This window comes from Takifugu flavidus, chromosome 17, assembly GCF_003711565.1.
Source record: "Takifugu flavidus isolate HTHZ2018 chromosome 17, ASM371156v2, whole genome shotgun sequence".
NCBI lineage: Eukaryota > Metazoa > Chordata > Actinopteri > Tetraodontiformes > Tetraodontidae > Takifugu > Takifugu flavidus.
Window position 1 is genome coordinate 1,483,548 of NC_079536.1, and position 26,168 is coordinate 1,509,715.

At 46.8% G+C, this 26,168-nt stretch overlaps 3 protein-coding genes across 5 annotated transcripts; 2 read left to right on the top strand and 1 right to left on the bottom strand.

Annotated features, from left to right (window-relative positions):
* Positions 1-17: 17 nt before the first annotated feature.
* On the bottom strand, positions 18-4,339 carry hhla2b.1 (HERV-H LTR-associating 2b, tandem duplicate 1). The gene is made up of 8 exons (XM_057013721.1): positions 4,187-4,339; positions 3,129-3,325; positions 2,056-2,373; positions 1,592-1,876; positions 1,174-1,505; positions 913-1,012; positions 612-671; positions 18-353 (listed from the first exon to the last, which is right to left on the bottom strand). Exons 2-8 carry the CDS (start codon positions 3,196-3,198, stop codon positions 271-273), a joined length of 1,248 nt encoding a protein of 415 aa, XP_056869701.1. The 5' UTR covers positions 3,199-3,325; positions 4,187-4,339; the 3' UTR covers positions 18-270.
* Positions 4,340-4,410: 71 nt separating this feature from the next.
* On the top strand, positions 4,411-14,037 carry LOC130514233 (gamma-aminobutyric acid receptor subunit rho-3-like). 3 transcript variants are annotated; one of them, XM_057013717.1, is made up of 12 exons: positions 4,411-5,213; positions 5,687-5,931; positions 7,184-7,296; positions 11,045-11,112; positions 11,405-11,542; positions 11,647-11,870; positions 11,971-12,053; positions 12,178-12,315; positions 12,658-12,810; positions 12,916-12,977; positions 13,108-13,239; positions 13,391-14,037. In XM_057013717.1, the coding sequence occupies exons 2-12, from the start codon at positions 5,795-5,797 to the stop codon at positions 13,691-13,693; spliced, it is 1,551 nt and encodes a 516-aa protein (XP_056869697.1). In that variant the 5' UTR covers positions 4,411-5,213; positions 5,687-5,794; the 3' UTR covers positions 13,694-14,037. The 3 variants fall into 3 exon arrangements, with proteins under 3 accessions (XP_056869697.1, XP_056869698.1, XP_056869699.1); XM_057013718.1 differs by having other exon boundaries at positions 5,695-5,931; XM_057013719.1 differs by lacking the exon at positions 11,405-11,542 and having other exon boundaries at positions 4,411-5,931.
* A 2,986-nt stretch (positions 14,038-17,023) lies between these two features.
* Positions 17,024-19,043, top strand: LOC130514236 (uncharacterized). The gene is made up of 3 exons (XM_057013724.1): positions 17,024-18,537; positions 18,621-18,684; positions 18,894-19,043. The coding sequence occupies exons 1-3, from the start codon at positions 17,759-17,761 to the stop codon at positions 19,041-19,043; spliced, it is 993 nt and encodes a 330-aa protein (XP_056869704.1). The 5' UTR covers positions 17,024-17,758.
* Positions 19,044-26,168: the final 7,125 nt, after the last annotated feature.

Genomic DNA, 26,168 nt, shown 5'->3' on the forward strand with positions numbered 1-26,168 from the left:
TAAAGAGGTGACAGAGACGATGATTAGTCCTTTTAATAGCAAAATAATGATTAAACAGTGCTAATACAGCAAACGTTCAGTTTCTGAAAACTTGCTAAACGTTTCCCACAGAAACTTCTCCGATTCCCACTTGGCAACTGTAATAAAACAGCACCTTTATTTCTTCAACAGAGGGGAAAAAAGACCAAAACCATCAAAGCCATCTGTGTCTGTTTTTTCATGTTAGTTTGGTGGTTGGTCCTCAGGCTTTCTGGGTGGTTTTTATCATGTTCAGGTTAATTCTGAGGTGTTCTGGACTCCTGAGGGTCTGTTGGTGCTGCTCACAGCCAGCGGGCCGCTTCCTTCCGTCGAGTCTGTTGGAGTCAAAGTTGAAAGAGTTCATATTCACGTTAATCTTGGGACCTTAGCTGTTTTATTCACTGCCATTCAGCGAATAACTATCTGATTTTGAATGTCTGTCTCCCAGAATTGATCAATTCTACGGATTTATGGTCATTTTTGTTCAACTTTTTGTTGCCATTTCCCATTTTGATCCTGACGGATTGTGGTTTCTCTTCTCTGGCGCCACCATGTGGCTTTGTGCCGAACTGTAGATTCTTTATTTCACTGACCTTTGACCAAATGAAGCTCTGCTGCCTCCTCTGGGTCTTTTGTGTGCTTGGACGCGCTTCCTAAATCACAGATGACGTAATTTTACAGAATATTCAGTCGGATATTATTTTTACATAATACACTTCATTCATCATTGAAAACATAGAAAAACCTGTTTCCTGTCTGTTGTTAAATAATGAGATAAAATATTAATTTAATTCATCAACTTGAATGAAATATTTTGTTTGCATTTATCATTTATCTATTTATCTATCTCAAATTGTTGCCTCCTGTCTGTAATAAGTAACTAGATAGCTTTACCTCTCAGCTTCAGGTATGCCAGTACACCCACCAGAACCAGAACCAGCACCGCGATCACCAGACCAGCGACCCACCAGTAAGATGCTTCTGAACTACTGCGCTCACCTGTGCACCGGTGACAAATCCTCACTAATCACTTCCATAAACACACTTGAAATTTGTCTTTCATCACGTTTCTATTCATGTTATTGCTCTTCCTCATCTTAAATCAACAATATTTAAGTTCTGGGCTCATCTTTGTTCTTTGACCATGTTTGTGACCTCACCCATTAGCTCGTTGATGGTGACATCGTTGCGTTCCGTGTGCATGCTGTGCGGCGCCGAGAACACGCAGACGAAGCTGCCCGAGTGCTGCGAGTGCCGCGGGTCCATCAGCCGCAGGGAACCGTCTCCAAATTCCACCTTGAACCTGTCCAGCTCCACGTGGTTGCCCCAGGTGGCTGAGGAGACGCTGTGCCCGGATTTGGTGTCGTACGTGAGGATGTGGGAGGGGTCCTCGCCATTGGAAAAGCTCCACTGTAGGTGGGGGTGGGTGAGGTAATCAGGGGCTTTACAGGGGAGGGTCAGGTCTCTTCCCTGAGTCCCTCGAATTTCTTCCAAAGTAGAAAATGGAGGAAATGGAGCCACAAAGTCAGTACAGATGAGTCACAGCGCGTCTCCTTCATTTGTCATGTCATACCTCGGACCCTGAGCGAGGTGGTCCAGGCAGGACCTCCATAAGAACTGCTGACTCGGCAGATGTACAAGAGGTCGGGGCGGCCGTTCAGCCTCTTCAGACGGCTGTCGACCGTGTACAGCCCGTGTTTGTCCGCCAGCATGCGCGTGATCGGCCGCAGCTCCTCAAACGTGCGCGGTTCGGTCGTCCAGGTGACACGAGGAGCTGGGAAGACGTTGCGTACCGTGCACTTCATCTCCTCGTAGCCGCTGAGCCTCGACAGGTCTAGAGACAATCCCTGGATGGGTGCTACACACACACACACGCACACACACACACACATTGTCAAAATGTTTCTCAGCAGCACTTGACCAGATGATGGACTCCAAATGTCACATCCTAAAATAGCCTGACGGGCAGGAGAACGTCAGAACTCTGTTACTCAAACCCAGTTTGTTAAGTTGCTGTTTTGACTTGCGTGCACTCACCTTCCACCTTGACGATGACCTTTGCGTTCTGTTCACCCTCTGAGGTGCTCACGTGACACCTGTAAGTTCCTCGGTCCTTGAGTCCGCTTCTCCTGATGATCAGCGTGGCGTTGCCGTGGGATACCAGGGGTGGGTAAATGGAGCCGCGCCCGGCGAGTTGCTCGTGGCCCTTATTTCTGCCGTCCTCGCTGCCATCGCCCCGTTTAAAGGTGTACACCCCCAGGCCCTGTCTGAACCACTGAATGGTTTCATTGCTGCCAGGATGGAAGCTGCAGGGGAGCACGCAGTCCTCCGACACGGCGCACACCACCGTCACGGCTGAAACATGAAGGGGACGGTCAGAGGGGGGGCACTCTCAAAAATCCCAGGCCTTTATTGTCCCAAACTTCCCACCAGCAGTAATCAGTATCCATTCAGAGACGTGAGGCATCTCTCAAGGAAGAATTTCAGTTCACAGAAAGAGGAAATGGTGTAAACGTGATGAGTCACAGCAGATTCTTTATGTTTCTCTTCCCTTTGTCGACTCATGACTGGGTGTGACGTGTTTGATCTCATCTTTGGTCATGACGACTTTAGAAACCGACAGATAATTAAATGAGCATAAAGATGAACGTCTGCTATCTTAATTTGTTGTTATTCTTATTTTATCACTAACAGCTTCTGTGCTGCGAGACTGGAAGTGAAACTGGTCGTTTACTGGTGCGTTTGTCCACCGACGTGCACGCGAGGCTCACATTTGTTCCTCTGTTCCTGGAAACTACGGAATGACCACTCAGGTTACTGACTCACATCTGCAACGTGTGTAACAGCAGCGCTTTAATTGGCTGCAGCCTGCTGGCATCTAAAGTCAGGCAGTAATTTGACCTCTTTACGATTATTGCTCATTTTCAGATTGTGTTTTTTAAAAATAACAGGCAAGATTTGGATTGAGCACCCAATATTTAGGTTTAGGTCGGTTGTTCTTGTTCAGAAAGAGGCTTCGAGGCTGTTCTGTGTTTCAGGTTCAGTAGAGGGAAACCTTTCTATGTGTCCTGCTCACAGATCTGTTGGACAAAGAAGCGCTTGTGTCCTACCTGGGGTTTTGTCCTGCGTGCTGAAGCTGATACAGAGGAGGAAACAGGCCCAGGTGTGTATCGCTGACATGATTTCCTTTTAGCCGCACACACTCCCGAGCCACAGAAACACCTCCAGACCGTTCCTCAGTCCATCCTTTGGTCACGGTTGTCTCAGCCCGTCCTTCTCTTCAGCTTCTCCCGGCAGGAACGTTTTCCTAAAAGATTTAAATTCAGACACATACATGCAGAGGAAACACAAGAGGAAGAAATCTAATTAAAGGTACTTTCCCTATAAATGTCAGGCAGTGAAACCTGTCAGAACTTGCAGCTTTCTGAGTTGTCAGGAGGATCTGACCCTTCCCAGCCCTGAAAAAGCTTTTAAAACCACAAACTCACCTTAAATAAACTAGAAGAAATCAAGAAATCACGGTTAAATGCTTATTTAAACAAACTTCCTCAGAGCCCCACATTACATCGCCACATCACAGAGCCTTTATACACAAAATAGACTGTACACTTAAACTTTATCAACTATTAGTAAAGGTAAATATGAGTTTTAAAGGGCCTTTAAGCTTCCTGGACTCTCTGTCATTGAAATAAAGCAAAGATTCCAGAAAGCTTCTAAAGCTGGAGGGAAAGATCCTTTGTTGACGTTTGCTAACACGGACAGGTATGAACACACCACTCCGACTGACGCGGCGATGACAGCCGGCCCGGACGACCGTCATCAGGGTAACGTCACCGAAACTTCAAACACTGACGTCAGCCTGCGTCTCGAAAGCAGCTTTTATTCGTTACTGAACACTAAAGGTTTTTATTTAATCTCAGCTGGACTCCAGTTTTAGTGCAGCGTTCTTTGAGCTGTTAGCAGCAGATGTTGCAGCACGTGCACGTGCACACACAGGGATGCTCGGTGCTGCAGCGTCACAGTCTTGTTTTTCATTTGGAAGCAGAAATGTGCGACAGTTTTTTGGCACTATTAAATCTAAAATTAACTTTTTTAGCCTCTCTCTCACACACTCTTCAACAAAATTAAGTTTTAATTCTTAAAGTGGATAAAAACTATTTTTACTTACAGAAGTTCAGTGGTTACTCTTGGGCGAGCGTGAACCAATGGGGTTAGACATCAGCTTCCTCTGTTCTGAGCCAAGAACCAAGAGTGAAAAGACTCAGCTGCTGCACCGCTAAGGAAATCCAGCAGAGAAAGTCAGAGCAGTCGAGCCTGGAGCTGCCTCCTGAGACTGAGTATGACTGGATCAGCAGGTTATTTAGAGAATAGGACACACACACACACACACTCTCACACACGCACACTCACACACTCACACACGCACACTCACACACGCACACACACACGCACTCACTCACTTGCTACAGTGAGGTCACTCCAAATTAACACACACCCTCTGGATGGGTGGAGTGTGGTTTTGATCAGAAAATTTGAACACACACACACACACACACACACACACACACACACACACACACACAGGACCCTCCATCAAATGTCACTAGGATTCACTTTCAAAGCAGAGCTGTTTTAGGGGCTGCTGCCCACCATCAGCTATGTGCTGCATTCTGAAAGCTCACACATGCTCACACACACACAGACGCACAGACGCACACAGACGCACAACAGTAAAACAATATCAGATGACTCAACTTCGTCTTATTAGAACAACTCTAACGGTCGCTGTGGGCACCTGCAGAACCAGTTGGACCTTTTTTAAGTTTGCTTTTTATTATGTGCTAATCACCCAATAAATCAGTTTATTCACCACAACAAAGAGCGCTCACACACACACACACCACACACACACACACACACCGATGGCAGCATGAACCAGCTTTCAACACAGGAAACAGGTCACCTGCCAGGAAACAGAAGAGTTCTTGGCTGTTCTGTCTGTTCGACGTTAGCGAGTCAGTTGTCCAACAAGCCCAGATTAATCTCCAGAGGAATTGATTTAGGAATTAGCAACACTTGTCTGCCTCATCATCATCATCATCATCATCCTCATCATGGCGTGGAGTTAATCTGGGAGGACCCTTCACCATCGCTGCACCCCGCCAGCAGGGAGCTCAGGACAGGTGTGAGGTCAGGTGAGTCGGGGTCAGACTGGCTTTAAACTTACCAACCTTTTTTTTAATATTCTCTATATATTAACACAAGCTGCTTCTAAACCTGTGCTCGTTTTCTCTCACATGGCGGAGGTGTGCTGTAACCTTATATAATCACACCAGGTGCCTGATTTTTCATTGTCCTGCTGACAAAATCCTGATTACTGATGGGTTTGTGTGTGTGACTGTTTGTAGGTTAGTGAAAGATTGCGGTGGCTGTAGATAAGAGGATTAGGGTGGAATTAGTGTCATTCCTCTATCGCTACGAGGAATGGATTCATATTGATTTTAATCAGCGATAGAAGGATGCGCAGAAGCGCCGCTGAAGCAGACAGAGGCGGACGGCTGAGGACGGAGGAGCAGTGGTCAGAGGGATGTTCCTCCAGAGGCTGGAAGCCTGCACACACTCCGGCAGGACCGCGGACGCACGGCTGATGTGTTATGTTCTGATCCAGGATTGTAGCTGCTGACAGATGTGCCAACAGCAGCCGGAGTCTTCAGGTGGGCTCGCGGTGGCCGGGATGCCGACGCCATGTCCGTGGTGGTGCGGGAGCCTGTGAAAGATGAAGCTGGGAGCCGTGACCTGCCTGGTACTGGCCGCGGCCAGCGTGGTTGCCATGGTGACCGGCGGACGCAACTCTGGGCGGAGGAAGCAGAAAGAAGTCTTCTTGGAGGAGAACAGCAAGTTCAAGTTCGGAGGGTGAGATGACGTAAACTTTCGCCTCATTCTTTAGAAATCCGTTGGAAAGGGTTTGATTCCAGAGAATTTTCTTCTTAAAACCACATTTGGCTCTTTTTTTTAAATTCTAACGTGTGAGGAACCCAAATAACCTTCCTCTGCTGGGTTAGGGGTCAGCCCCGCCCCCATTGTCTGATTGACAGGTGAAACGCATCACAGGAATAACAGAGATTAGTGCAAACTAATACAGAGATGGCGTTTGCTGCGCTAAATACAGCTTTAATGTTTCACACAGGAAATTCTCTTTAATGGATTTGGTGAAATATTTGCTTTCAAAGTTATAAAGTGCAAAAACTTTGGAATCTAAACAGCAGAAACGTAGAAAAGCAGGCGGAGACGCATCCAAATACCTCACAGAAAAAAAAGAAAGGAAAAATGGGTTTAAAATATGTGAAGCAGATGTGATAAAAAAAAAAAAATCCATATTTTTGAAAGTCAGAGAAGTTTGAAGCTAGAAGGACGGTTAAAGCCAACGGAACACTCCGAAAGACTTTTATACAACAGAAAAACAACTTAAATTGAGAAAAACAGATGGATTTGTGAAATGATCAACAACTGATGTTCTTGAGCCTGGATCAAGTTCACGTTTCAAAACTATGACTCAGCACACACACACACCACACACACACACACACACACACACTGACTGACATATTTTTACGCAATTTTGTCGAATTCGATTGGACCAAATTCAAAAGGCCGACGGCGAGAAAAGTGATTCTGCTTCTGCCTGTTCAGCGAAAACTTGGTGTGTGTTTCCAACCAAAACATCAGCATAAAAAAGACAAAGACGACTGTTTAAACGCCATCAAGGGCGCGTCCAGCACAGCGTCCTGGTGTTTTCAGTGTAAGCGGCGTCTAAGCTGCACGTGTGAGCGTCGAACCAGCAACCCGCCGGTGCTGCTGCTGGTTCTGCTCCTGGATTTTCTGGGTTGGATTATGGATCGACCTCATGCGTCACATCTGTGCAGCTGTCCTGCACAACAACGGGTTAATCCGACCACCTTTCAGAACATTTCAACCACACGTGGATGGTCCAGAACCACAGACCAGGCTATAATCTGCCCCAGCACACAAGTGGCTGTTATTACATAACCCTCCTTCACACATGATTATTTGTACATTCTAAAGATGCCGGCGAGACAAAGTCTGTTGGTTTTTTTTGCTGGACGTGACGACCTGATCAAAGCGGCTGATCGTCCTGTTTCCGCAGGCGTATTGATCACAAACTGAAGAGGCTGGACAGCACAAAGACGCTGCTCATAAAGAGCGAACAGCTGCTGAGGATCGAGGAGCACGACTTCGCCATGAGGCCGGGCTTCGGAGGTGTGTGTCACACACACGCACGCGCGCGCTCACACACACGTGAACTCAATCTCAATGATGTAAAGTGGGTCAGTGCATTAAGATCGGCACGTCCGCTTACTGGGTGACCCAGTGCACCATCGGCGCCATCAACCTGCTGCACACCCACGTAGGCGTGATGAAGATTGATGTGTGAGTGGATTAAATCACCCACCGTCACAAATGAAATGAGGTGTTTTGTTTGTGTGTGTGTGTGTTTGTGTGTGTGTGTGTGTGTGTGTGTGGGCAAAGACTTGGGCTGTGAGAAGTCGATGTAGTAGATATACAGCGGCTGTTGGCAGCATCAGGAGCGCGTGCTCGTGCGGGTGATGTGCATTAATCTGGATTATTTTCCATGTCTGGAGCAGATGGAGGGTTGGCCATCAGTATATCACAATAGGTGCAATCTGTGTCTTTACGCCGCGCCGCTGAATCTCTTGATTCCAACTGAAATCATCTTTATTTTCAGCTTTTCCAAAAGGCGTCATTTCGTTTTAATTTCGTTGCGACGCTGAACGCGAAGACGTTTCCTCCGGGAACGTACGGCTGCTGTCGGACACATTCACAGGATAATCATCCAGAATATAACACACTGCTGCCGGTTAAAGAAATAATCGGGTTTAATCCAATATTACGTCAAACACACAGCATCTAAGTCCATACAAATCTATTAAAATCTAAATGTTATTATATATGTTAATATTAACCTGATTCATCAGCAGAGTAGATTCATTCTTGGGTTCATAATAAAAGAAATTTGCACATATTTCATCAATGAAAACAGGTGGATTGCAGCTTTCTTTCCATTTAAATGTGCGTTGCTGCTGGAACCTGAGAGTTTGGACCTGCTTTGAGCCTCTTCACCTGCGGCCCAGATGTTCACGTCATTGATGGATGGAGCAGGAGGGGTCGGATCAATGGTGTTGATGTTGGCCCAGACCAACCGTGTAAACAGGAACCAGCGGGCTCCTGCCAGCACTTGAGGAACACAAAAGGATGTATGACATGTATCATACACAATTTTAGCTGTTTAAGTGAAGACAATGATGTCATTCTTCTGCTGATGGCAGCTGCCATTGTCTTCACACACCACTGCAGTTTACTGTGTGTGTGTGTGTGTGTGTGTGTGTGTGTGTTGTGTGTGTGTGTGTGTGTGTGTGTGGGCAAAGACTTGGGCTGTGAGAAGTCGATGTAGTAGATATACAGCGGCTGTTGGCAGCATCAGGAGCGCGTGCTCGTGCGGGTGATGTGCATTAATCTGGATTATTTTCCATGTCTGGAGCAGATGGAGGGTTGGCCATCAGTATATCACAATAGGTGCAATCTGTGTCTTTACGCCGCGCCGCTGAATCTCTTGATTCCAACTGAAATCATCTTTATTTTCAGCTTTTCCAAATGGCGTCATTTCGTTTTAATTTCGTTGTGACGCTGAACGCGAAGACGTTTCCTCCGGGAACGTACGGCTGCTGTCGGACACATTCACAGGATAATCATCCAGAATATAACACACTGCTGCCGGTTAAAGAAATAATCGGGTTTAATCCAATATTACGTCAAACACACAGCATCTAAGTCCATACAAATCTATTAAAATCTAAATATGTTATTATATATGTTAATATTAACCTGATTCATCAGCAGAGTAGATTCATTCTTGGGTTCATAATAAAAGAAATTTGCACATATTTCATCAATGAAAACAGGTGGATTGCAGCTTTCTTTCCATTTAAATGTGCGTTGCTGCTGGAACCTGAGAGTTTGGACCTGCTTTGAGCCTCTTCACCTGCGGCCCAGATGTTCACGTCATTGATGGATGGAGCAGGAGGAGTCGGATCAATGGTGTTGATGTTGGCCCAGACCAACCGTGTAAACAGGAACCAGCGGGCTCCTGCCAGCACTTGAGGAACACAAAAGGATGTATGACATGTATCATACACAATTTTAGCTGTTTAAGTGAAGACAATGATGTCATTCTTCTGCTGATGGCAGCTGCCATTGTCTTCACACACCACTGCAGTTTACTGTGTGTGTGTGTGTGTGTGTGTGTGTGTGTGTGTGTGTGTGTGTGTGTGTGTGTGTGTGTGTGTGTTCCCTTTACCTTCTTCACCCAGGACCACGTTCCACACTGGTTTTTATTAGAAAGGGCCAGAGTTGAACCAGTTTAACCTCTTTTTTCGAGCACATCCGCCGCCGCCGTTTCATGTATGGCGTTCCGTGTATAGAGGAGGAACATTTCTTCAGCCTTCAGGAGTAACACAAACAAAACTCCTTCCACCAAACGCCTGCATGAAAGCAGCTTTTCATCCCTGCAGTCTTCTAAATAAGCGGCTGGAACACTGGAGAGGCGGCACTTCTTGGTTTGGTTTTAATGTGGGAGGATGAAGGAAAGTAAACACGCGCTTGACTTTAAAATGAAAAAGCTCAGGTGTGGATTATCAGGCTCCAAACCGCTCTGGTTGGCTTATGGGCTGTCAGTGTCTACAGGTGTGTTCATGCTTCCCTCATCTGACCCAGCTCGCCGCTCCACCTTTACCTTTGACTGGAGTGAAAACCAAACAGATGGAAACCTGCGTTCTGCTGCCTATGTCCGCATGAATTGATCCATCTGCAGCGTTGCATTCGGGGATTAAAAGATTTTCAAAAAAATGCTAAGCGCACAATATTTGGGGACAAAAAAAGATGGAACTGTAAATCTGCTCGAAGCACAATTTGTGTTATTAGAACAAAAGGGCAGCCCACTAACAGAGGTGCTGTAGTTTCACCCAGAAAAGCTCCAGAGTTGGAAAAATCTGGTCACTGGAACAGCTGAAAGCAAACAACTGTTGGATTTCATCTTTATTTCGACTGGCGGATTGATTTGGGGTTATTTTGGGTGGATCCTCCAGCGTTTGCCTTAAAACGCCAGAAACAGAAGAATGTGATTCAGGCCTCGGGCGGGTTCATTCTCTCTGCCGGGGAAACAGGCTGAGCAGGAATGAACGTTGTCCCCCCGGATTTCAGGTGCAGAAAAAAGGGACCCTGGTCACAACAGCCGACCGAGGTCGTCAACACAAACAGCCCAGAACATGGAGACTCGACTGGCTGGAAAATGTGTGAGATTATTTAAAAACTGTTTAAACTCGGTTCTGAAACTCCCTCAGTAAAAGACAAAAACATTCTTTGAGTCGGTGGAATGAGAGAAAAGTAAGAGTGACCTTCTCTTTCAGGTTTTTCCAGCAGCAACAGAGGTTGCCAGGGTAACGATGAATGTTGTCTGTGTGTGCGGGTGTGTGTCTGAGGTGAGAGTTGTCAGAAGACATTTAGCTGTTTTCAGTTGGCTTTTCTCATCTTTAAACGGGGGAAAAGTCCCCCCCAGTCTCCCGGATATAGAAGATGTTTCCACTTCTCACTGAAATCCTTCCTGAACTTCGTGGGTTTCAGGAAAAAAGAGGCCAAAAATAATGAAAACCTGCTTGACCGCAGTGACATCCTGTGTTTTTATTTGATTTTTTTTTCCTGGTGCAGCTGATGGTTGTGGGCAACTGTGGTTGGTGCTCAGAGGGCCTGTTTTCCTCTTTGGGTCTTTCGGGTTTAAACAAACTGAAGCTGCTAATGAGACGGTGGGTGTGATGAAGACAAACGATGGTGTCAGGAGAGGTTGACCGCACAGTCACGTGGGTGCAGAGGCCGCCGGCACGCCGTCTGTTTGAGCTGCAGCCGTGGTTGTGTGACGTTTCTGCCGTGGTTTCAGGGGCGGCCATCCCCGTGGGCATCGACGTGCAGGTGGAGAGCATCGACAGCATCTCAGAGGTCAACATGGTGAGAGGCCCCCACCTTTATTATTACGTCCACTGAAACTGACGTCTCCGAGCACCTTTTCCGTTCTCCTACTACACTTTCAAAGACGCACTTCAGGCTCTGACATCACTTCCTGTCAGCTTCCCTGCTCTTGTGTGTGACCCCCGACATCTCCACTTTCATGTAAACCAACCACTTACTGGCTCTTTCATGGAGTTCCAGCGGTCAAGAGGAGGTGACTGGTTTCCACGGCGCCCTGTGTGTCTCCACCCAGCTCAGATTAAACACCTTTTCATCTCTAACATGCCAACAGTTAATAATGTACACGGGTGTCACAGCGGCGACGCAGCCTGAAAGGACACGAACCCTCAGGATGATGACTGTAAACTCTCAGATGTGTGGACAGAATCCTAAATCGTGTAGATTCTTGGCCAGAACAGAGCTGATCCGTGTAAATATGTTTATAATAAATAAACATATTTATGAACACATCAAAATTTATTTGGATCGATTTTGTTTTGTCTGTGGTTGGAATCATGATGCGTTCACTTGCAGGACTTCACCATGACCCTCTACCTGCGTCACTACTGGAAAGACGAGCGGTTGGCCTTCCCATCCCAAAACAACCAGAGCAGGACCTTCGACTCCAGGCTTGTAAAGAAGATTTGGGTACCTGACGTCTTCTTCGTGCACTCCAAGCGCTCTTTCATCCACGACACCACGATGGAGAACATCATGCTGCGCGTGTATCCTGACGGGAACATCCTTTTCAGTGTCAGGTACAATTAAACATCACACCAACGAAGAAGAAACAGACCTAATAACTTATTATTATAGAGCTGTACAGCAAACACAGCACGATGCATTCATGTGTTTCAGGGTCACTGTGACAGCGCTGTGTTCCATGGACTTCAGCAGCTTCCCTCTGGACACTCAGAACTGTTCCCTGGAGCTGGAGAGCTGTGAGACACACACACACACACACACACACACACACACACACAACACACACACACACATACACACACACACGAGTTTGGTTTCCCATGCAGAGAAGAACTCTTGTTCTCACTTTCTTCCCCTCAGATGCGTATAATGAGAATGACCTGATGCTGTACTGGAAGAATGGGAACGATTCTCTGAGGACCGATGAAATCGTCCTGTCTCAGTTCTTTATTGAGCAGTTCCATGCCTCCAGTGGCCTCGCTTTCTACAGCAGTACCGGTGTGTGTGTGTGTGTGTGTGTGTGTGTGTGTGCGTGTGTGTGCGTGTGTGCGTGTGTGTGTGTGTGTGCGAGCGAGCGAGCGAGCGAGCGAGCGAGATAGAGATAGTAAGTGTCAGATAAAGAATGTGTAGTTTAATAAGGCATTATACCGCCATCTAGTGGATACAATAGATATAACGCAAACACAGTAACAAACCGTATGTTGCGGGTGACATTATATTTGATTTAATGTTCCACTGGACAATTCAGAGACAATTAGCCAGACAATCTGCATCCTGCTTTAGAAATTAGAAATGCTGAAGTCATAAATCTGTGGTTTTACCTCCCTGTATATCTGCTAGGTTGGTACAACCGCCTGTTCATCACCTTCATCCTGCGGAGGCACATCTTCTTCTTCATGCTGCAGACGTACTTTCCCACCATGCTGATGGTCGTCCTGTCCTGGGTTTCCTTCTGGATCGACCGAAGGGCCGTTCCTGCACGTGTCTCTTTAGGTCATTTTAAATTGTGTCTATAATGGTGTTTTTAATAATAGTGAAGAAACTGTTGTGGACGTCCGACCATGCAAAGAACTTCATAAACAAGTCCGTCTCCTGCAGGTATCACCACAGTGCTCACCATGTCCACCATCATCACAGGTGTGTCGTCTTCCATGCCTCAGGTAACTGCTTCTGTGGCTGCGTGGTGCCTTCAGGGACTTACATTAAACTCCCTCAAATATATACTTTTGGAGCGGGATATGTGTACCTGAGTGCCCAGGTTTTTCCTCTTTGTGCTTATTTTTGACTCAGGTGTCGTATGTGAAAGCAGTGGACATCTACCTGTGGACCAGCTTCCTGTTCGTCTTTCTGTCTGTGATCGAATACGCTGCTGTAAACTACTGCACCACCCTGGAGGAGACGAGGAAGATGAAGAGGGGGAAGGTCAGCAGCGATTATAGCAGCAGAGTTTCTGTCAGACTTAAATAAGATTAACAGAAATGTATGAGTCACTGTCTCCCTCTAGTGGACAACAATGTGAACTACAACCGGTGGTCAATTATAATAATAATGATAATTTTCTGTGCTGTTTCAGATTCCATCCACCTTTAATGCCACCCAGGCAATGGCCTTTGATGGCTGTTTCCATGACAACGAGATGGAGCTGACTCCATTCCCTCGCATGACACCCACCTTGACTTCTGACCCTCTCGCCACTCCATCCCAGGTGTCGGACACGAGGCCCATAGAGGGGACTCGACTCCGCCGACAAAGGTCTGTACGGGAAAACGTGGATCTGCTGGTGAGCAACAGCTACCTGATAGATTCGTACTCGCGTCTGGCGTTCCCTCTGTCCTACCTGCTCTTCAACACCATCTACTGGAGCCTGTATTCCTGAAGGTCAGAGGTTTCATTGACCTGCATTCCATCTTTGGGAAACCAACTCGGTATCTTATTTGTTACAAGGAAATCAGGGTAAAACCTGGAACTTCAAGAGATGCTGATGCCAGACTGTTAAGGAGTTTATTTCCTTTGCTCAATGATCTTTTTTTATCTTCACATGAGGTGAAACACCTGAGTTAGTGTCAGCTGCAGTGATGTCCTGTTTCATGCATGTGGGTTTTTGTGTAAAATACTGACACAATATTTACCACTAAACCTGCCATGTTGTTTGTAAACCCTCTGTTTCGTGCATTAATACTGCATATTTGAAATATTGAATAAAGTTTTATTTTATACGTTTTGGGCTATCAGACAGTATCTTTTTTTATCCTTTATTAAATAGAAATGTGGTGGTGTTTGTATCCTCTTGTTTGCTGGGGTCTGGCTATTTGCAGGTTTCTGGAGGCCCAGTCTGGGTGACCACATGTTTTGAGATGATCCTGTTCCTTCTTCCTGCCTTCTTTAGCCCAGTTAAGGTTCTGATTCCACCCAACTTGTGTTCCAGTGGGGGGTGAGCGTCAAATGGGAGGTGCTGATCTGTGTGTGGGTTTTCTGTGGACCTCGATGCTGAGCTTTGTGTCCTCCATCTTAACTGCACAGTCCAGGAAGGCCAGATGAATGTGATTTAGTCATCTGGATGGTTGACAACGCCTTCAATTCTTTTGTTAGAATCTTGACCCAGGTGTCGTGACCACATCCGAACCAGTGGCTTGGGACGGTTCCTGTGAAGGATGTCGGGCTCGGGTTTCAACCTTCTCCCAGTATACTGTAGACTGGCAACTATGGGAGATACTGGTGAGCCCATTGTGCCACCATGGTTCTGCCTGTAGAAGCCTTCTCTGTACTGGAGGTAGTGGGTGTTCAAACACAGGTTCCAGTGTGGTGCAGATTTGGGCTGGTGTTAAGTGTTCTGTCTGGAAGGTTGTTGTCCAACAGACGGCGCTTGTGGATGGTCTCTATTGTCTCGGTGGTGCACGTGACGAGTCCAGTGGACACAGAGCTCATATGAGGATAACTATGACCTGGATGATTGAGACTCGTCTCAAAACTGGGAGGATATTCTGACATCATGCCAAGAAATTGATCAGAAACTGTCCAGAAACACAAGTTTATTGGATACAAGCATTGTGAAGCTGCTATGAAAGAAGGGCTCCAATGTTGGACTGTTATGACCTGTCAAGATGTTTAACATTCAATTTAATGCTTAACGGTTGCATCGCCATCGTAGAAGAATCATAGCAAAATATTTGGGTAATAATTTGGGACACGGTGGGGTAAAATTGCATTGTTAAATTATTTTCAGAACAAATTTTACAGTACGTCATATGTGCAGCAATTTAACCCACTCATACATTTATGTTTTGGGCTTTAATGCAAAGCACAGCAGCTTTAAAAACTTCGCATGAGATTATTTTTGTGAGATCAACAGATAAAAGGCCATTTTGGGTTGTAAGCTTTGATTCAAAGTAAAAAGTCTTCATATTAAAGTGTTGCTGCTACACCTACATACATTAACCGTTAAAGGTTGAGCTGAAACCACCATCAGATCTGCCGCCTCATTCTTCGATCCTTCCACCGAGCATCACCCTCTAAGATAGACAATCTACTTACTGACGTGCACACGCGTTAAAGGTACAAAGGTAAGTAACTGGTAGTTGATGGTTGGGATCAAGTTGAGCTCTGCTTGTAACTCTACCAAAGTCTAAAGGTTCTCAATATAAATCGAATTCTGCTAATGTGGTTGCGCTTCTTAGTGTCAGTGCAGACTCGTGTGCAGGGCTCGTGCACATGAGGGTTAGGCTGGTTTGATGCAAGTCACAGAGAAGCGGGTGGGGGCGGGGCTTGTGTACCATTTGCCGGCCCCTCTCAAACTGTAACCATATCCGAACCAGTGGCTTGGGGCGGTTCCTGTGAAGGATGTCGGGCTCGGGTTTCAACCTTCTCCCAGTATACTGTAAACTGGCAACTATGGGAGATACTGGTGAGCCCATTGTGCCACCATGGTTCTGCCTGTAGAAGCCTTCTCTGTACTGGAGGTAGTGGGTGTTCAAACACAGGTTCCAGTGTGGTGCAGATTTGGGCTGGTGTTAAGTGTTCTGTCTGGAAGGTTGTTGTCCAGTAGACAGCGCCTGTGGATGGTCTCTATTGTCTCGGTGGTGCACGTGACGAGTCCAGTGGACGCAGAGCTTATATGAGGATAACTATGACCTGGATGATTGAGACTCATCTCAAAACTGGGAGGATATTCTGACATCATGCCAAGAAATTGATCAGAAACTGTCCAGAAACACAAGTTTATTGGATACAAGCATTGTGAAGCTGCTATGAAAGAAGGGCTCCAATGTTGGACTGTAATGAGCTGTCAAGATGTTCAACATTCAATTTAATGCTTAACGGTTGCATCGCCATCGTAAAAGAATCATAGCAAAATATTTGGGTAATAATTTGGGACACGGTGGGGTAAAATTGCATTGTTAAATTATTTTCAGAACACATTTTACAGTACGTCATATATGCAGCAATTTAACCCACTCATACATTTACATTTTTGGCTTTAATGCAAAGCACAGCAGCTTTAAACACTTTGCATGAGATTATTTTTGTGAGATCAACAGATAAAAGGCCATTTTGGGTTGTAAGCTTTGATTCAAAGTAAAAAGTCTTCATATTAAAGTGTTGCTGCTACACCTACAGACATTAACCGTTCAAGGTTGAGCTGAAACCACCGTCAGATCTGCCGCCTCATTCTTCGATCCTTCCACCGAGTATCACCCTCTAAGATAGACAATCTACTTACTGACGTGCACACGCGTTAAAGGTACAAAGGTAAGTAACTGGTAGTTAATGGTTGGGATCAGTTGAGCTCTGCTGGCAACTCTACCAAAGTCTAAAGGTTCTCAATATAAATCGAATTCTGCTAATGTGGTTGCGCTTCTTCGTGTCAGTGCAGACTCGTGCACGGGGCTCGTGCACATGAGGGTTAGGCTGGTTTGATGCAAGTCACAGAGAAGCGGGTGGGGGCGGGGCTTGTGTACCATGTGCTGGCCCTTCAAACTGTGGCCTAAGTCGGCCTTGCTGGACGCTCTGATGATTGGCGGGGGCGTGAGCCCCTCATCTGTGCTAGTCTTGGCTGGGGAGGGGGCGAGGAGGGACTTTCCTCTTTCTCCACAAGGCTGGATTCAGCGAACGCATCTGTCAATGACTTTATTTGAGTGTGTGTGGTCATGGCAGTGGTTTTTTGTTGTCTGCTTCAGGCTGCGGAAGATGGGGTGTTCCTGTAGCACTTCTTCTGACGAGTGGAGTGACAGCGACAGTGACAGCAGTCTGTCAGAACTCCCACCCTACATTCGACGGAGCACGAAAACGGTGGAGCTGAGGAAGCACACAGTAACCCAGCATGCATGTTTGGATAAGGAGGTTAAAGGAGACGGCAGTGGCACATGTGAGGAAACTCTTGAATCACATCCCCGTGTGGCGCTGCCCAGACTGGGCACAATCGGAGAGGAAAACAATATAGATGGGTCAAAGCCGTCCAAACCGGTCCACTCAACTTTTGTTGGGCCACCGTCCATTGCTATCATGATGACTGAGGCGTCAGGTGACCAGCAGAGGCCGATGGTAGATCCAGAACCGCAACGCGGTGATAAGGATGACACTGATGACCTCGAGAAAGCGCCGAACCAGTGTGCAATAGATGAGCCTGGTCCATCCACTGTTCGTCAAAACGGTTTATTACCAACACCTAACCCTGAACCAGACACTGGTTTATTGCCACCACCTCCTCCTGAACCAGACACTAGTTTAATGCCACCACCTCCTCCTGAACCAGACACTGGTTTAATGCCACCACCTCCTCCTGAACCAGACACTAGTTTAATGCCACCACCTCCTCCTGAACCAGACACTGGTTTAATGCCACCACCTCCTCCTGAACCAGACACTAGTTTAATGCCACCACCTCCTCCTGAACCAGACACTAGTTTAATGCCACCACCTCTCTCCTGAACCAGACACTGGTTTAATGCCACCACCTCCTCCTGAACCAGACACTGGTTTAATGCCACCACCTCCTCCTGAACTGTCTGTATCGAGTGAGGTCAATGTGCGTCTGGCCACGGTATCCTCACCACATATCGATCAACAAACTGGCCGTGGAGCCACCAAATCCGAGATTGACTGGCAGGACAATGCAGCGCTCAAACGTCCTTGGCTTCCAGTGAATTCACGCGTAAGGAAAATCCCAAGCCGAGATGAGGGTGATGTGTGTCTGACCACGATGTCCTCACCGATGTCCTTCCATCACACCGATGTCACGACCTCGTCTGTCAAATTCGATGATCCGGGAAAATTGTACCATCAAGAAACTCGCCGTCGATCCAACAAATCTGAATTTGACTGGCAGGACAATGCAGCGCTCAAACGTCCGTGGCTACCAGCAAATTCACGAATATGGAAAATCCGGAGCCGAGAAGAGGGCGATGGTCCTTCAGTCTTAATTTGCTTTTATAACGCACCTGAAGACCTCGGCACCCCGAGACCTGAGCGTCACCATGTTGGCACTCAAACTTTGCCGCCTGGTGCTTGTGGAGATGCTTCCACTCCATCTTCGAAGATTCACTCCGTCTGTCCTGAGCAGCGAGTGATGGCTGAAGGGGGCGACAGCGGGGACAAGCCGAAGGCAACGGTGTGGTCCCAGCGCACACCCCAGGCTGAGTTCCCACAGAAAGTCAGCCGTGGGGAATTTCCAGGGCCAGTGTTGGAGCCCCGGCCCTCCAAGAATATTCAGCCAATGTTAAATCGGTAAGTTTATGGTTCCCACCCTCGCTCGCACTTTATTTCACTTGTGGAGCACTTGGTAACACCTGAGTCTTGTTCCTCTTCAGGAGTGCGGAGAAGAGTTCAACAACCAAGGCTGACGACCAACCAGCTCATCTGCCAGCACAGCAAGTGAGTTTTGCTTGTTCGGTTGTTTTTGATGCTTGATTTAGTTGTGTCCATTCATGTTACTCATTCATAAATTGAATGCCCTGATTGGTCATAGACACATCAACATTTATCAGCAAAGACCCCCGACAGGACACATGCCTCAGGTTATAGCAGACCTGTTGCAAAAATGCTCATGGTTGAAATTAAATCCTTGTGCTCTGGCTTTTCAGGTGGGCTCCAAACTGACCTACGCACAGGTATTGAGGATGCCACCACGTAAGCGTGCCCCATTCCCAGACCTTACCCCACCCTACCCACAACAAGAGCCCCAATCAGCTGAGACTCGTCGTCCAACTAAATTGAGATATGCAAGGCTTTGAACGGACCACTATGGATATTTTGTTTTTAGTCTTTGCAAAAGAAGCTGAACAAAATCTGCAACTCTTCAATTGTTGCTTTAGGGGATTTTTTTCTTTTGTTTTTTGTTTTTTAAAATCCAGGTTCTTTTCCCATGTTTGATTATTCCAGTCTGTACAGAATGTTCCAGTGTTTTTCTTTTAACAGACCTGCATAATTGATGCTCATAATTCTGATTTCTTCTATTAAAAAGCACTGAGCAATATGTCTGTTTGCATCTTTTTTTATCTAATGTTAGTACTGAGTTTGTTAGGCTTTTATTTGAGTTAATCAGGAGTGAATTCTGAAAAAAGTTTTATTTTATATGTTTTGGGCTATCAGACAGTATCTTTTTTTATCCTTTATTAAATAAAAAACATGTGGTGTGTGTATCCTCTTGTTTCCTGGGGTCTGGCTATTTACAAGTTTCTGGAGGCCCAGTCTGGGTAACCACATTTTTTGAGATGACCCTGTTCCTTCTTCCTGCCTTGGGTTGTGGTGGCTACTTCTTTAGCCCAGTTATAAAGTTCTGATTCCACCCAACTTGTGTTCCAGTGGGGGATGAGAGTCAAATGGGAGGTGCTGATCTGTGTGGGTTTTCTGTGGACCTCGATGCTGAGCTTTGTGTCCTCCATCTTAACTGCACAGTCCAGGAAGGCCAGATGAATGTGATGTAGTCACCTGGATGGTTGAGGACGCCTTCAATTCTTTTGTTAGAATCTTGACCCAGGTGTCTTCACCATATCCGAACCAGTGGCTTGGGACGGTTCCTGTGAAGGATGTCGGGCTCGGGTTTCAACCTTCTCCCAGTATACTGTAGACTGGCAACTATGGGAGATACTGGTGAGCCCATTGTGCCACCATGGTTCTGCCTGTAGAAGCCTTCTCTGTACTGGAGGTAGTGGGTGTTCAAACACAGGTTCCAGTGTGGTGCAGATTTGGGCTGGTTTAAGTGTTCTGTCTGGAAGGTTGTTGTCCAACAGACGGCGCTTGTGGATGGTCTCTATTGTCTCGGTGGTGCACGTGACGAGTCCAGTGGACACAGAGCTCATATGAGGATAACTATGACCTGGATGATTGAGACTCATCTCAAAACTGGGAGGATATTATGACATCATGCCAAGAAATTGATCAGAAACTGTCCAGAAACACAAGTTTATGGATACAAGCATTGTGAAGCTGCTATGAAAGAAGGGCTCCAATGTTGGACTGTTATGACCTGTCAAGATGTTTAACATTCAATTTAATGCTTAACGGTTGCATCGCCATCGTAGAAGAATCATAGCAAAATATTTGGGTAATAATTTGGGACACGGTGGGGTAAAATTGCATTGTTAAATTATTTTCAGAACAAATTTTACAGTACGTCATATGTGCAGCAATTTAACCCACTCATACATTTACGTTTTGGGCTTTAATGCAAAGCACAGCAGCTTTAAACACTTCGCATGAGATTATTTTTGTGAGATCAACAGATAAAAGGCCATTTTGGGTTGTAAGCTTTGATTCAAAGTAAAAAGTCTTCATATTAAAGTGTTGCTGCTACACCTACATACATTAACCGTTAAAGGTTGAGCTGAAACCACCATCAGATCTGCCGCCTCATTCTTCGATCCTTCCACCGAGCATCACCCTCTAAGATAGACAATCTACTTACTGACGTGCACACGCGTTAAAGGTACAAAGGTAAGTAACTGGTAGTTGATGGTTGGGATCAAGTTGAGCTCTGCTTGTAACTCTACCAAAGTCTAAAGGTTCTCAATATAAATCGAATTCTGGTAATGTGGTTGCGCTTCTTCGTGTCAGTGCAGACTCGTGCGCGGGGCTCGTGCACATGAGGGTTAGGCTGGTTTGATGCAAGTCACAGAGAAGCGGGTGGGGGCGGGGCTTGTACCATGTGCTGGCCCCTCAAACTGTGGCCTAAGTCGGCCTTGCTCACGCTCTGATGATTGGCGGGGGCGTGAGCCCCTCATCTGTGCTAGTCTTGGCTGGGGAGGGGGCGAGGAGGGACTTTCCTCTTTCTCCACGAGGCTGGATTCAGTGAACGGATCTGTCAATGACTTTATTTGAGTGTGTGTGGTCATGGCAGTGGTTTTTTGTTGTTTCTGCTTCAGGCTGCAGAAGATGGGGTGTTCCTGTAGCACTTCTTCTGACGAGTGGAGTGATAGCGACAGTGACAGCAGTCTGTCAGAACTCCCACCCTACATTCGACGGAGCACGAAAACGGTGGAGCTGAGGGCACACAATAACCCAGCATGCATGTTTGGATAAGGAGGTTAAAGGAGACGGCAGTGGCACATGTGAGGAAACTCTTGAATCACATCCCCGTGTGGCGCTGCCCAGTCTGGGCACAATCGGAGAGGAAAACAATATAGATGGGTCAAAGCCGTCCAAACCAGTCCACTCAACTCTTGATGGGCCACCGTCCATTGCTATCATGATGACTGAGGCATCAGGTGACCAGCAGAGGCCAATGGTAGATCCAGAACCGCAACGCGGTGATAAGGATGACACTGATGACCTCGAGAAAGCGCCGAACCAGTGTGCAATAGATGAGCCTGGTCCATCCACTGTTCGTCAAACGGTTTATTACCAACACCTAACCCTGAACCAGACACTGGTTTATTGCCACCACCTCCTCCTGAACCAGACACTAGTTTAATGCCACCACCTACCCCTGAAGCAAACACTAGTTTAATGCCACCACCTACCCCTGACAGACACTAGTTTAATGCCACCACCTACCCCTGAACCAGACACTAGTTTAATGCCACCACCTCCTCCTGAACTGTCTGTATCAAGTGAGGTCAATGTGGCCGCGGTATCCTCACCACATATCGATCAACAAACTGGCCGTGGAGCCACCAAATCCAAGATTGACTGGCAGGACAATGCAGTGCTCAAACGTCCGTGGCTTCCAGTGAATTCACGCGTAAGGAAAAGCCCAAGCCGAGATGAGGGTGATGTGCATCTCACCACGATGTCCTCACCGATGTCCTTCCATCACACCGATGTCCCAACCTCGTCTGTCAAATTCGACGATCCGGGAAAATTGTACCATCAAGAAACTCGCCGTCGATCCAACAAATCTGATTTGACTGGCAGGACAATGCAGCGCTCAAACGTCCGTGGCTACCAGCAAATTCACGAATATGGAAACCGGAGCCGAGAAGAGGGCGATGGTCCCTCAGTCTTAATTTGCTTTTATAACGCACCTGAAGACCTCGGCACCCCGAGACCTGAGCATCACCATGTTGGCACTCAAACTTTGCCGCCTGGTGCTTGTGGAGATGCTTCCACTCCATCTTGCAAGATTCACTCCGTCTGTCCTGAGCAGCGAGTGATGGCTGAAGGGGGCGACAGCGGGGACAAGCCGAAGGCAACGGTGTGGTCCCAGCGCACACCCCAGGCTGAGTTCCCACAGAAAGGCAGCCGTGGGGAATTTCCAGGGCCAGTGTTGGAGCCCCGGCCCTCCAAGAATATTCAGCCAATGTTAAATCGGTAAGTTTATGGTTCCCACCCTCGCTCGCACTTTATTTCACTTGTGGAGCACTTGGTAACACCTGAGTCTTGTTCCTCTTCAGGAGTGCGGAGAAGAGTTCAACAACCAGGCTGACGACCAACCAGCTCATCTGCCAGCACAGCAAGTGAGTTTTGCTTGTTCGGTTGTTTTTGATGCTTGATTTAGTTGTGTCCATTCATGTTACTCATTCATAAATTGATGCCCTGATTGGTCATAGACACATCAACATTTATCAGCAAAGACCCCCGACAGGACACATGCCTCAGGTTATAGCAGACCTGTTGCAAAAATGCTCATGGTTGAATTAAATCCTTGTGCTCTGGCTTTTCAGGTGGGCTCCAAACTGACCTACGCACAGGTATTGAGGATGCCACCACGTAAGCGTGCCCCATTCCCAGACCTTACCCCACCCTACCCACAACAAGAGCCCCAATCAGCTGAGACTCGTCGTCCAACTAAATTGAGATATGCAAGGCTTTGAACGGACCACTATGGATATTTTGTTTTTAGTCTTTACAAAAGAAGCTGAACAAAATCTGCAACTCTTCAATTGTTGCTTTAGGGGATTTTTTTCTTTTGTTTGTTTTGTTTTTTGTTTTTGTTTTTAAATCCAGGTTCTTTTCCATGTTTGATTATTCCAGTCTGTACAGAATGTTCCAGTGTTTTTCTTTTAACAGACCTGCATAATTGATGCTCATAATTCTGATTTCTTCTATTAAAAAGCACTGAGCAATATGTCTGTTTACATCTTTTTTTTTATCTAATGTTAGTACTGAGTTTGTTAGGCTTTTATTTGAGTTAATCAGGAGTGAATTCTGAAAAAAGTTTTATTTATATGTTTTGGGCTATCACGTATCTTTTTTATCCTTTATTAAATAGAAACATGGTGGTGTGTGTATCCTCTTGTTTGCTGGGGTCTGGCTATTTACAAGTTTCTGGAGGCCAGTCTGGGTAACCACATGTTTTGAGATGACCCTGTTCCTTCTTCCTGCCTTGGGTTGTGGTGGCTACTTCTTTAGCCCAGTTATAAAGTTCTGATTCCACCCAACTTGTGTTCCAGTGGGGGATGAGAGTCAAATGGGAGGTGCTGATCTGTGTGTGGGTTTTCTGTGGACCTCGATGCTGAGCTTTGTGTCCTCCATCTTAACTGCACAGTCCAGGAAGGCCAGATGAATGTGATTTAGTCACCTGGATGGTTGAGGACGCCTTCAATTCTTTTGTTAAATCTTGACCCAGGTGTCTTCACCATATCCGAACCAGTGGCTTGGGACGGTTCCTGTGAAGGATGTCGGGCTCGGGTTTCACCTTCTCCCAGTATACTGTACTGGCAACTATGGGAGATACTGGTGAGCCATTGTGCCACCATGGTTCTGCCTGTAGAAGCCTTCTCTGTACTGGAGGTAGTGGTGTTCAAACACAGGTTCCAGTGTGGTGCAGATTTGGGCTGGTGTTAAGTGTTCTGTCTGGAAGGTTGTTGTCCAACAGACGGCGCTTGTGGATGGTCTCTATTGTCTCGGTGGTGCACGTGACGAGTCCAGTGGACGCAGAGCTTATATGAGGATAACTATGACCTGGATGATTGAGACTGGTCTCAAAACTGGGAGGATATTCTGACATCATGCCAAGAAATTGATCAGAAACTGTCCAGAAACACAAGTTTATTGGATACAAGCATTGTGAAGCTGCTATGAAAGAAGGGCTCTAATGTTGGACTGTTATGACCTGTCAAGATGTTTAACATTCAATTTAATGCTTAACGGTTGCATCGCCATCGTAGAAGAATCATAGCAAAATATTTGGGTAATAATTTGGGACACGGTGGGGTAAAATTGCATTGTTAAATTATTTTGAGAACAAATTTTACAGTACGTCATATATGCAGCAATTTAACCCACTCATACATTTATGTTTTTGGCTTTAATGCAAAGCACAGCAGCTTTAAACAATTCACATGAGATTATTTTGTGAGATCAACAGATAAAAGGCCATTCTGGGTTGTAAGCTTTGATTCAAAGTAAAAAGTCTTCATATTAAAGTGTTGCTGCTACACCTACATACATTAACCGTTAAAGGTTGAGCTGAAACCACCGTCAGATCTGCCGCCTCATTCTTCGAACCTTCCACCGAGCATCACCCTCTAAGATAGACAATCTACTTACTGACGTGCACACGCGTTAAAGGTACAAAGGTAAGTAACTGGGAGTTAATGGTTGGGATCAGTTGAGCTCTGCTGGCAACTCTGCCAAAGTCTAAAGGTTCTCAATATAAATCGAATTCTGCTAATGTGGTTGCGCTTCTTCATGTCAGTGCAGACTCGTGCACGGGGCTCGTGCACATGAGGGTTAGGCTGGTTTGATGCAAGTCACAGAGAAGCGGGTGGGGGCGGGGCTTGTGTACCATGTGCTGGCCCTTCAAACTGTGGCCTAAGTCGGCCTTGCTCACGCTCTGATGATTGGCGGGGGCGTGAGCCCCTCATCTGTGCTAGTCTTGGCTGGGGAGGGGGCGAGGCGGGACTTTCCTCTTTCTCCACGAGGCTGGATTCAGCGAACGCATCTGTCAATGACTTTGTTTGAGTGTGTGTGGTCATGGCAGTGGTTTTTTGTTGTTTCTGCTTCAGGCTGCAGAAGATGGGGTGTTCCTGTAGCACTTCTTCTGACGAGTGGAGTGACAGCGACAGTGACAGCAGTCTGTCAGAACTCCCACCCTACATTCGACGGAGCACGAAAACGGTGGAGCTGAGGAAGCACACAGTAACCCAGCATGCCTGTTTGGATAAGGAGGTTAAAGGAGACGGCAGTGGCACATGTGAGGAAACTCTTGAATCACATCCCCGTGTGGCGCTGCCCAGACTGAGCACAAGCGGAGAGGCAAACAATATAGATGGGTCAAAGCCGTCCAAACCGGTCCACTCAACTCTTGTTGGGCGACCGTCCATTGCTATCATGATGACTGAGGCGTCAGGTGACCAGCAGAGGCCGATGGTAGATCCAGAACCGCAACGCGGTGATAAGGATGACACTGATGACCTCGAGAAAGCGCCGAACCAGTGTGCAATAGATGAGCCTGGTCCATCCACTGTTCGTCAAAACGGTTTGTTACCAACACCTAACCCTGAACCAGACACTGGTTTATTGCCACCACCTCCTCCTGAACCAGACACTAGTTTAATGCCACCACCTCCTCCTGAACCAGACACTGGTTTAATGCCACCACCTCCTCCTGAACCAGACACTAGTTTAATGCCACCACCTCCTCCTGAACCAGACACTGGTTTAATGCCACCACCTCCTCCTGAACCAGACACTAGTTTAATGCCACCACCTCCTCCTGAACCAGACACTAGTTTAATGCCACCACCTCCTCCTGAACCAGACACTGGTTTAATGCCACCACCTCCTCCTGAACCAGACACTGGTTTAATGCCACCACCTCCTCCTGAACTGTCTGTATCGAGTGAGGTCAATGTGCGTCTGGCCGCCGTATCCTCACCACATATCGATCAACAAACTGGCCGTGGAGCCACCAAATCCGAGATTGACTGGCAGGACAATGCAGCGCTCAAACGTCCTTGGCTTCCAGTGAATTC

Bases quoted from the DNA above. Each gene is read 5' to 3' on its own strand.
- LOC130514236 (XM_057013724.1), top strand. From the start codon at position 17,759: ATGCCACCACCTCCTCCTGAACCAGACACTGGTTTAATGCCACCACCT. The intron at 18,538-18,620 runs GTAAGTTTATGG...GTTCCTCTTCAG, and splicing joins ATTCAGCCAATGTTAAATCG to GAGTGCGGAGAAGAGTTCAA. The intron at 18,685-18,893 runs GTGAGTTTTGCT...CTGGCTTTTCAG, and splicing joins CTCATCTGCCAGCACAGCAA to GTGGGCTCCAAACTGACCTA.
- hhla2b.1 (XM_057013721.1), bottom strand. From the start codon at position 3,198: ATGTCAGCGATACACACCTGGGCCTGTTTCCTCCTCTGTATCAGCTTC. The intron at 1,877-2,055 runs GTGAGTGCACGC...GTGTGTGTGTAG, and splicing joins GGTCATCGTCAAGGTGGAAG to CACCCATCCAGGGATTGTCT. The intron at 354-611 runs GTCAGTGAAATA...TGACTCCAACAG, and splicing joins AGAGCTTCATTTGGTCAAAG to ACTCGACGGAAGGAAGCGGC.
- LOC130514233 (XM_057013717.1), top strand. From the start codon at position 5,795: ATGAAGCTGGGAGCCGTGACCTGCCTGGTACTGGCCGCGGCCAGCGTG. The intron at 5,932-7,183 runs GTGAGATGACGT...CTGTTTCCGCAG, and splicing joins AGCAAGTTCAAGTTCGGAGG to GCGTATTGATCACAAACTGA. The intron at 11,543-11,646 runs GTAAATATGTTT...GTTCACTTGCAG, and splicing joins CCAGAACAGAGCTGATCCGT to GACTTCACCATGACCCTCTA.